The following is a 12,192-nucleotide window of genomic DNA, read 5'->3' as shown; positions in this document are numbered from 1 at the left end:
TTTGGAAGTACGCAGATCACATCCATTTCGGAATCTTACTGAACAAATCCGGGAAAAATATATTTTTAAACAATTGTGCTAAATACTGTGTAATGATTTTATTGTCAATTTATTTTTATAGTGTTTTTGTTTTGCCTCGTTTATTATATTTTTAATTTTTCGTGTTCTTAAAGTGCGTACTAAATGTAAAAAAAATGAATATAAAGTAGAACGTTTTCGTCGATTTTACACAGGGTGAGTATGGCAACACTGTGCATAACCTTGTATTTTACTGTCTTTATGAAGGTTATAATAGGGAATTTTCGCATTGAAATGTAGTGAAAATTTGGAATTTTCAATTATTTTTTTTCGTAGAAAAAGTGGTTCATCCAACAATTTTTTTCTTTTAAACCATTCCATTAACTATGGGATCCACATTAAAAATTAAAAAACCACGATTTCGTGGGGACCTGTTCTGCACAAGACCCTATTTTATATTTTATTAGATCATTAGAAGTGTAACATATTCAAAACTAAAAATAAAATTATGAATACATACATTTTAAACACCAACAATAGAGTACATAGCGCCTATGTTTTTGATGTCTATAATAAAAATATTATAGACTACTAATTGTTAAAGTACTATATTACCAACTATGTACTTACTTATTTATGATTAAACGTGTTTTTTCATTTCGTTCATAAATGTATTATTCATCTAAGATGTCTAAAAGGTCTTTACTAAAAAAAAGTTTAGTATCTCACACGATGTAAATATCAAAATGCACAAACTAATAAGAACACAAACTATAAACACAAATCACCGAACTTTCCGGCAAATCAGGAATATCTGAATTAATAATTATTTAAAAATGATTTAAAAATAACTTGACGGATCACCAACATTTTGACAACTAGACCAAAACTAGACCATAGATGGTAGTAAATATAGAGGCTGTCATGCCATCTTCATATATAAATTAGAAACCTGTACTTTAATGTCTTTTGCGCTGTCTGGTGATCAGGAAGTAACTAAATTTATAGTTCCATAAAATTACCATTGAGTGTCTAGGGCATGCTCTAATTCAATCAGCAATCGACACGAAAGAGAATTAAAAAATATTGACTCAAAACTGACAACTAAAGAGACAGCTTTATTGTCAATGTCAAATTACAACATCGCCAACCAGCTTTATTATCAATGTCAAATTACAACATCAAAGCAACGCCAACCTAGCACAATATTTTTTCTACTCGTAAAAAATTCCTTGAAATAATAATTTCTGAATATTTTTTAAAAGGTAACTCGCTATGGAAAAAAATATTGTTTTATCCACGACGATAATATTACATTATTGTCTCCCGAAATTAGTAAAATTATTATTAGTAGTAAAATACTACTATATAATTGGTCTCCGTTGGATCAACGCAGTGATGTTTACAAAACATACCTTTTTTATTTTGTAGATTTTCTTCTAGTACCGAAAAGCTTTCTAGCCACAAAGAGACAATAGTTAATCTATTATTTATTATGTAAAAATGTTACCTAATAATCAAAATTTATTTTACATTTCAACGGATACCTAATGGTGTCATTAGAGAACTTTGCTAAATCTGAAATTCATAATAAATTCAGTCTAATTACTTGAAATTTTCTAAACTAATTAGCTAATACAAATTCTTAGGTACAAAACCGCAAAGTTGAATACTCAAGAGACTTTATTTCATCTTGGTACTCAATCTAAATATTTTCTTTAATACAAATTAGATATAAGAACTCTGAATAGATTGAATAGTCTATCAAGTCGTTGGCGTATTTGTCAATAATAACCAGTTTTCATCTCTAAGAATAATGTTACTTAATGATATAAAAGCCCACCTTGAGTAAAACCAAAATACTACAGATCGAGTGGCAATAATTCTGTTATTACGAGATTTCGGATTTTTGTTTGATTGATTGACTTAGTTAATTTTAATTTGTGTTGTTTGATTGTTTACTTAGTTAATTTTAATTAAAAACCCGATATCCAACCACATGTTAATATCTATAGAAAGCCTATTTGCATAGTACAAAGGTAAAGAAAGTAAACTTTACGTAGTATAGGTATGCTGAGTTTAAAGGTAAAGAAATAAACTTTACTCAAAAATTTTATTTCTTTCTTAAATTTATACAGGAGTACCAAAAATCTCTGGTCTATTTTAAATATTTGTTTTACATAAAAACTTCGTTATTTCAAATACAACACCCTGTATATTTTAAAATAAATCGAAGCAGATTCAGATGCTCTTTCAAACTATATTAGGGTTTCCTATACCTATCTAGCTCAGATTTTGAATAAAGAGCAATTTTTCAATAAAATGGCAAGCAAGAGGGGCTAGTGTCGTCATGGCAAGTTTCTAGTGACAATTAGTAGCTATTTTCAAAATCGAAATTAGTTTATGGACTTTATTTAAATTTATATCAGTTTGCTTTTATTTAATTTACTTACAACGGTTTAACAAATAATATTTATTAAATATATATTTATTATCCTATCAAGAAAAACGAAGAAGTAGTTCTTTGTTTTATTTTACGATGACTTGTAGATATATGGATTTGCCATAAAAAAGAGCCAGTTACGGCAAATTCATTATCTACACTTCGAACCACAGGTTTCTGCCTATAGATTTTTTACAGACTACACTACCAACTCTGCGAAATAGGTCTAGTAGTTTTTCAAAGGAACGCTTATCAGGAAGATTCCTATTCGGATATCTTTGAGCATAAGCTCTTGAATCCAAGAAACAATTTTCCTCACAAAATAAAATCCACGCGTTCCACCAGCAGATACTGCTTTATTTTTCTTGGTAAAATAATGAATACTTACTGATTAAACTATTGTGGGTAAATTTAAGTAAACTGTAATAAATCTAAATAGTAATGTCTATAAACTAATGCCGATTTTTTAAATAGTTACTAACTGTTACTAGAAAATTACCAGGGCGATAATTCCATCTTGATTGTCATTTTATTGAAAAATCACTTTTTATTCAAAATCTGACCTAGATAGGTATCGGAAACCCTAATATAGTTTGAAAGAGCATTTGAATCTGCTTCGATTCGTTTCAAAAAAATACAGTGTGTTGCATTTGAAATAACGAAGTTTTTATGTAAAACAAATCCTTAAAATAGATCAGCAATTTTTGTTACTCCTGTATAAATTTAAGGAAGCAATAACATTTTTCAGTAAAGTTTATTTCTTTACCTTTAAACTCAGCACAAGAATTAATTCTGAAAAGTAATGTAGAGGGTGTTGATAATCTATTCTATTGTAGCATGCATATTTAAATGTCTTAAAAACCAAAGAGTTTAAACATATTTAAACCTTATAATAAATACCTTTTTTGGACCCAAGAAGCCAAAAATGAAATAAAATACCGGGTTTTCCATAAGAAAAAATATAACTTTGGTATGAATCTTAGTTCTGAAACACCCTGTATATTTCAAAATAATTTTCAATTGTGCACATTTCCTCCTCACATATACCCATAAAATATTTTGTTTCTATATCGTTCCGTTTTCATATAGTCAACCTATAGGCGAATGATGTGCGCCACCCTGTATATTGAATGTATTTAACAAACAATACAAGAAATATTTTATTGAAATCTTTTTGAAGACCATAGCCATATAAAATCTTCAATCATCTAAAAGCTACCATGTAATTGACGGTGTTGAAATTATTTTGACATCGAATAATCGCGAAACATAAATTATATATTTTTTATTTTATTTTTTAGGTTCAAACCCGTAATTGACCCGTAAAAAAATTGAAAATGAGTTAAATAAAGTGTAATTGTATAACAATTAGTATTTTACCTATATTATACGTTTTATTTTTGAAGTCGATGAACGTTTTCTTCGAAACCTTATTCGTTCTTTTTTATCATCTGTTCGATTTAATTAAATATTGTCGTTCGATTGTGTACACATCAGTTTCGTTTAACGAAGAGTCTCCTCTAATACAAGCACAACTAGATATTGGCACGAATCAATCGTGCTGTTCTAGAATTACTATAGAATCCACAACAATTGACACCACGGGCAAAACGGCGGAGGGCGCTATCAGGAATAGTAGCGGGCATGTCAAGTCATCGAATGACGACCTGAGAGGTGATGATAGTGATTTATTAAAAGTAAAGCGGCCGGATACGCTAAGTTTTACCACTAAAACCGTTAAAGATTTCAAAAGCAAAGTGAAAAAACATCGGACAGGTAACAAAGATTGTTTACAAAACGGGAACTTGCCAAAATCGAATCATAGTATCGCTAAACCTTCAAAAGATAAACTGAAACCATCAAAAACATCACCGACCTCATCTACAAAGGCAGCCTCAAATCTAGATCAAAATAAACATTGCTCCAGTAAAAAAAGTGAGAATTCCAACGATAAATTGGATGTTGATCAAAGTGGGTCAGATACTCCAGAATCAGCACAAGTAGCCAATAGCATAAATCAAACAGATCTTTTTAAAAGTTTATCTGACATCGGTACACCGGAAGACTCGTTTGATCCCGGACGAAAAGTGTCACCAAAAGAAGCTTTCACGCCTACGTTTAGTTTTGTGACGAATAAAATGTTGAAGAAACACTTCTTGGGGAGGAGGAATAGTAAGAGGTTTGTCATAGGGGATGGGGAGGATGAATTGCCTTCGCCCACTCCGCCCGATGTCACCATTACAGAAAGCCCCCAAGTGGAATGTAGAACAGAATGGGCCAACCAAGAATCTAGTGGAAGACTTGGTGTTCCGAGAAAAGGACTGACGTAAGTATAGTTAAAATCTGGTTTAGTTTGGGACAAAGATATTAGGTATAGTCTGTCCAACGAGTCAGGGAGGATTTTGACAGATAACCTGTGAATAACCTGTTAATTACAATGACAGAAGTATCTGACACTGTCATTTATTCTCTCGTTGGACAGAATTTACGTCAGTTTTGTTGTTGTTGGTATTTTTTTTCTAAACTATGGTTTTGGTTGATGTAAGGTAATAAAACTAAAAAGTAAGGTAAATAAACTAATTATCATTGAAAATCTATTAACCCGAAACCATAAATATGTATTAATATTTTAATATTTTCCTTTAAATGTATTATTTAATTTATTAACATATTTTCATGTATTTTTTCTGATAGGCCGTCTATGTCCCAAGGAACTGTTATGTTACATAGCAATAGACATCAGGAAAAAGATTTTACTGTAGCTACACCTGCCGAATTTGTAAAAAAATTTGATGGTACTAAAGTTATTAACAAGGTAATTGTCAAAAATTCATATTACACATTACTAATAATAAATATACAGGGTCGCTTTTATGTATGGAAACGGTCGATTATTAGATAAAATATAGGAGGTCCGCAAAAAGTTAAATACAAAAGTTATAGGATTTTTAAATATTTATTAGCGAGTAATAAATTTAAGTATACAGGGTCGTTCATGAAGTCGTGGCACATCAAAGCTTCATTTTTTTTAAATAGAACCCCCTGTATATTATTACATATTTCAATTCTTCCTTCAATTCTAAGCAAAAACCGAAATACACACAATGTACCTCAAAGCAACCGTTCCCGAGTTATTGACTTTTAAAAATATCACTTAAACAATACGATTTAATTAATTTCCATGTATTTGGTTTTGATTTAATGATGCCATTCTGCCGAAACTGTGATACTGTTGTAATGGATTGCTTCCCATCGCTACTAGTAAATTTAAGTATACAGGGTCGGTCAAAAGGTTGTGTTACATCAAACTTTATTTTTTTTAATGAAACCTCGTGTATATTATTGCATATTTCAATTCTTCCTTCAATTCTAAGCAATAATCATAATACACAATGTACATAAATTGAAGAATTGAAATGTTAAACGAAAATTTTGTAATTTCCAGACTTGATATGCTCTCATTTTATACATCTATAAATGCTAACTTGAGAACTAATGTCAAATTTTATTAAGTATCACAGTTTCGGCAGAATGGCATCGTTAAATTAAACTGAACATATCGAAATTAATTAAATCAAATTGTTTAAGTGATATTTTCAAAAGTCAATAACTCGGAAACGGTTGCTTTGAGGTACATTGTGTGTATTTCAATTTTTCCTTAGAATTAAAGGAAGAACCGAAATATGCAATAATATACAGGGGTTCCGTTTAAAAAAGACTTTCTGACCGACCTTGTATACTTAAATTTATTACCCGCTAATAGATATTTATAAACCCTGTAACTTTCGTATTTAACTTTTTGCGGTACCTCCTATATTTTACTTAATAATCGACCATTTCCATACATAACAGCGACCCTGTATAAAAAAAGAAAACGTACTTATGTAAAAAAAAAATTTTCAAATTATAAATTTAAAATAATCGAATTAATCTTATCACAAGAGGTAGTAAATTTTAATTTTGTTTTTTTTTATAATGGTTAAAGAAAAATCTGATCCAACAATACGATGTTAAGGAGGGTCCACATTCAGTAACATGTTATATAACATTGCTATTTAACAAGCTACATATCACATGTTAAAATACCGGGAGCCGTCCACATTATAGTTTTTGTAATCATGAATCGTTTTGGCGAGAAAGAGGTTCAGATCGCAGCAGCGGCGTGCGTAATTATTTTTGAACAAAGAGAAAGAAAGTCGAGAAAAAAAGCGGTTTTGGGTCCGCCATAGCCTGCCAGCAAGATCTAGATACAGTTGAACTCAATTAGCTTATCAATACTTGCCTCTGCTGTTTCTCATGGTGTGTTTCTGTCTTTTAAAAACATTAATAACTTAAAAGCAAACCATTTTGAATTATCCACTTCATCTAAACCATGCAGTACCTGATTTACATTTCTTTTGTTCCCTCTGGAACTGATCTATTAGATAACGCATTTTTTTCTCAACTTTTTCTCTTTCCAAATACATACTATGAAATGAAGATCGCTGTCATTTTATATGGGGAATGTCATCGATCGTCATGTCCAAGCCAACTGGACGGGAGGCCGACTGGACCACTATTGACCAGTAAATAAACAAACCAATATCAGCTCACCTCACTAAGATTCTGTCGCGCATGTCCCTGAAAATATGAGCGGCTAAACTAGAAATTTAGCAAGCGTGGACGCGTTGTTTCATGTTACAATAGCAGTGTTGCACAACATCTTTTGATCTTTACCGACTACAAATGGATAACATCTAGCAAGTTATATAGCATCGAAATTTGCTAAATATGACTAAAAAATATATAACATGTTATATAACTTTGCTATATAGCAGTGTTATATAGCAAGTGTGGACCGTCCTTTAGTGATATTAAATTGTTTAATGATTGTTTATCTTTTTCTTAAAGGTTCTTATAGCAAACAACGGAATAGCGGCGGTAAAATGTATGCGCTCAGTCAGAAGATGGTCCTACGAAATGTTTAAAAATGAAAGGGCTGTGCGTTTTGTCGTCATGGTAACTCCAGAGGATTTAAAAGCTAATGCGGAATACATTAAAATGGCCGACCAATATGTACCTGTTCCAGGAGGAACCAACAATAATAATTATGCCAACGTTGAACTAATTGTGGACATAGCCATCAGATATCAAGTTCAGGTAAGTTGATTGATTAAATATAAAGGTGGCTACACACACTACTGCAAGCTTGACAAGCATGCATGAACAATCTTTTTGTACAAGCCCATGCATAATTTACCTTCGCCGCCACACGGTACATGCATGCTTGAACAAGCTTTTTAAGCTATTTATGTTTATGCCGCGAAAAAGAAGAAGGACGTCCGAAGAAAAAGAAGAAGGAATGCTGAAGACATTTATCTTTTAATAACGGCATCCTTATCGGCTTGGCTGTCAATTAATCTATACTTATTAAGTAAAATTTTGTATGCTGCATCCTTCTTCGCCCTATCATGATATTCTGGTGATTTAATTCGCCAAAGACACGGCTGATTTTCGTATGCGCGAATAAAATCTTTCAATAATCCTCGATTGTACGGACTGAACTAATTTTGCAAGCTGAATACATGTGGTACACACGTATCGTTTCGCTTGCGCAAGCATGGCTTGTCCAAGCTTGCATGATTCAAATTCAATCAATCATCAAGCGGCTTGCACAATTAAAATGCTTGCGCAAATTTTCCCTACAGACGCTACAGTTTGCGTGTAGAAAAAGATTGTTCCATGCTTGTCAAGCTTGCAGTAGTGTGTGTAGCCACCTTAACTAAAATTCGCTCAAGTCATTGAATTAAAAGATGAACAAAATTGGTTAGATCGCGAAGGGGTTTCAATATGGACAACTTGAATTTCGGTTTATCCGTGGCGCTCGAATAGTTAGTTAGTGTAATTATTTTATAACGAAAATATCCATACGCTACTGGGACAACTAAGAAACTAACCCTAAAGGAATTTCATTGATTGGTTTATTACCTAGAACATATATTATACAGGATTGTTCACCACATACGACACGGAGTATATTGTAGCTAAACGATTACATTTTTACAAATTGCAAGTTTTGGGTTCGTTGAAGGACTATTAGAGTTACGATTTTAAAATATTTTTACAAGATACAGAGTGCCCTAAATAAATAAAATATATCAAAGTTTTATTTTTTTAAATGGAACACTCTGTATATTATTACATTTTTAGTTTCTACGATTAAAATAAAGGTAAATTTGATTAAGGTTTATCACACGTAAACCTTACCGTTTTTAAAATATTTTTAATTTTGTGAAATTGCAGTAAAAATTTTAAGGATTCATTTCTCCAAGGGTATCAAAGTTTTTAATACTAAATATTTATTGGAGTTTATACATTGTCTATCAAATTGCATTATACCACTTTTTACCTATCCCTTCAAGTTTTCGTAGAAAATGCAGTTTCTTATAATTTAGACCTCATTTATCAATATACCCATGGAATATTGACATTTTATATTGGTTTTAAAGCAACAAAGGTAAAAAATGTACAGGTGTTAAAAACGATAATATTACTAGCCCATTTGTATACAAAAAGAAAACTATTTAAATCTTTATAAAAGAGTATACCATTAATTAAGTAATATACCACCATTATTTCCGCCCAAATATTAATTAATTACATACTTAATTATGTTAGTTAACAAATTATTCTAAATAAATGTGGATTTGACTCACAAATCAATATAATAATAAGTTATGAAAATGAACGTCTGTTTTTAAAAATAAGCATTCATCAAAAAATGAAATAAAATTAGGTGTTACTTTTTATCACACTGTCTAATACACAAAATAACAAAATTTAGTTTTTTAGTATTTGGAGTAATTATTATTAATCAACGCAAACAGTCAATTGATATAGTTTGAATACTGGAATCATATTAATTGGTCCTCTTTAACAAATATTTAAATATATTTTTTTATTTTTTAATGAAATAAATGAACTATATCGACAATATTAGTATCTGTACACTTTAAAAATTTGTTACATCTTTAAAAATAATCTAAACTGTCAATATTCCATAGGTATATTGATCAATGAGGTCTAAATTATAAAAAAATGTATTTCCTACGAAAACTTGAAGAGATATGTAAAAAATGGTATAATACAATTTGATAGACGATTAAATTATGCATCTGATTCTCATAAAATATACAGGGTGTTCCATTTAAATTAAACAAGTTATTACCGTTTAAAGCAAGTAATTATTTAAACTAAATTTTTAGACACTCTGTATAAGGTAGTATAATTTTTATTATTGCAACACAAAATTTAGTAAATAGAAATACTTCAGTACAATATTTGGTTTTAAAAACTTAAATACGCCTAGAGAAATAAAGCATTAAAATTATTACTGTATTTTGATAAAAACGTAAATATACACACAACCAAACTTATATGGAATCACTCTTTATTTCTGACTAAATTTCTTACAAGGATAAAAATTGATATACAACTTTAAGATAAAGCTTTTTGTTGTGAATGAACATGATAATAAAGAATAAACGACTGCTGCGATTTATTTTCTTTTGAATTTTGTGTTCAGTAGTAAAATCACGATTGTCCGGTAATTTTCATTCAATCCAAAAAAAAAATTAATGCCTTATGTTGGATTAACAGATTAGAGAGGGGAAGAATTATTGCTCTAACCGAACAAGGAATGCTCCAGAGAGACGTAGCAGAGATAGTAGGCGTTACCCAGGGTGTTGTATCGAAAACATACGCAAGGTACTTGGAATTAGGAACACACAAAGATAGGCCCAGAAAAAGTCGTCAAAGAGTCACAACTGAACAACAAGACCGCCTTTTGTGCTAAATTGCTAGAATAAATCCCAATGTTTCTCATCCAGAGCTACAAAGACAACTTCTGGTAGCTACAAGTGTGAACGTTTCAGTTGAAACCATAAGAAAAAGGCTTCGTGCACGAGGGTTTTACAGTAGGAGAGAGCTACGGATACCACAGCTATCTCGGCAAAATAAAATTGACCGGCTAAATTGATGCCTTCAACATCAAAACTGGACAACTGCGAATTGGCAAAATGTTTTTTTTTTTCGGATGAAACCAGAATTTGCCTAAGATCAGATAACTATCGAATTCGGGTTCTCAGAGCTCCAGGAAGACGAGCGAGACAGGCTGCCAAATCTGTACCAAGATATAAAGGAGGAACTGTAATGTTCTGGGGAGGTATTATACTAGGAGCAAAAACACCACTGTTACCACTTCAACAAATTTTAACGAGTCGGAGATATGTTGATTTGGTGCTAGAACCAATCGTTAGTTTTTGGAGAGCTGCAATTGGGGATAATTTTAACTTCATGCACGATAGTGCACCTCCCCATACCAGCAGAGTGACTAGAGAATGTCTTGAAACGGAAGGTGTCATAGTTTTGGACTGGCCTGTCTATCTACCAGATCTAAACCCTATCGAACACTTGTGGGACTAGCTCAAAAGAAGGGTTAGAGCTCGTCGAAGCAATCCAGGAAATCTCGCACAGCTTATTGATGCAGCATTAGCAGAATGGGAAAACATACCCCAAGACAACGTAGATAATTTTATAAGAAGCATGCCAGTGCGGATAGAAGCTTGCATAAGGGCTAGAGGTGGCAACAAAGAATATTAAAATTAACAATTTTCTTTTTGTTTATACTTTTTGGCCATTAAAAATTTAAATCTTAATTTCGTTTCAGAAACCAAAAAATGCCATTTTGTTTATTTTGGGAACTGATTAATTTTTTTTTATTGCTATATGATTATTTCTCATTAAAAGTCAAATTTTCATACATCTCAAAAATTATGAAAAATAATAGATGATTCCATATAAGTTTGGTTGTGTATATTTCAAAAACGGTGAGATTAAAATGCGGTAAACCTTAATCAAACTTACCTTTATTTTAATTGTAGAAACTAAATATGTAATAATATACAAGGTGTTTTAATTTAAAAAAATGCAACTTTGATATTTTTTATTTATTTGGGACACTCTGTATCTTGTAAAAATATTTTTCAATTGTAGCTACAATAGTCCTTAACTTAACGAACTTAAAACTTACAATTTGCAAAAATTTTTCTGAAAATAATTGTAAAAATACAATTATGTATAATTATACAGGACGTCCAGAAATAGTAATATTAAATTTTCTATATTAAAGGCCGTGTGGGCTGGATGGGGTCACGCGTCAGAAAATCCAAAACTCCCAGAATTGCTCCATAAGAATGGCATCACTTTTATTGGACCGTCCGAGAAAGCTATGTGGGCATTAGGAGATAAAATTGCTTCGTCTATAGTTGCTCAAACGGCTGATGTTCCTACATTATCATGGTCTGGTTCAGGTATCTATTGATATATCAATTACTTAAAAGCCAATTTCCGAAAACATTGTTTCTATTTAGGCCTCAAAGCACAATATAGCGGTAAAAAAATTAAAATTTCTTCTGAACTGTTTGCGAGAGGATGCGTTACAACAGCGGAAGAAGGTTTGGCGGCAGCTCAAAAAATCGGTTTTCCTGTCATGATCAAAGCTTCAGAAGGAGGTGGTGGTAAAGGAATTCGTAAAGTCGATCATCCCGATGAATTCCAAGCTGCATTCAGGCAGGTAAAGATATAGAACAACATTTAAAAACAACGACATATTTCAAAAAAAATCCTTTATTGGTATTTCGCCACTGCATTGCAAGAAAAGTTACAAAATAAAATAGTTTTAATAATTTTGA

At 31.4% G+C, this 12,192-nt stretch overlaps 1 protein-coding gene across 3 annotated transcripts in view; it reads left to right on the top strand.

Moving 5' to 3' along the window:
* Window positions 1-12,192, top strand: part of LOC115890825 (acetyl-CoA carboxylase) — an 87,681-nt gene that overhangs the window by 45,152 nt on the left and 30,337 nt on the right. For 2 of the 3 annotated variants that reach the window (XM_030911173.1, XM_030911172.1), the window contains exons 4-7: window positions 5,156-5,276; window positions 7,352-7,600; window positions 11,631-11,811; window positions 11,872-12,074. In XM_030911173.1, coding sequence (XP_030767033.1) covers window positions 5,156-5,276; window positions 7,352-7,600; window positions 11,631-11,811; window positions 11,872-12,074 — 754 coding nt within the window. Of the gene's footprint in view, window positions 1-3,762; window positions 4,788-5,155; window positions 5,277-7,351; window positions 7,601-11,630; window positions 11,812-11,871; window positions 12,075-12,192 lie in introns of all 3 variants that reach the window. The other variant, XM_030911171.1, reaches the window with a different exon arrangement.

This window comes from Sitophilus oryzae, unplaced genomic scaffold, assembly GCF_002938485.1.
Source record: "Sitophilus oryzae breed Bouriz unplaced genomic scaffold, Soryzae_2.0 scaffold_929_pilon_pilon, whole genome shotgun sequence".
Classification (NCBI taxonomy): Eukaryota; Metazoa; Arthropoda; class Insecta; order Coleoptera; family Curculionidae; genus Sitophilus; species Sitophilus oryzae.
This window is presented reverse-complemented; position numbering and strand designations above follow the sequence as displayed.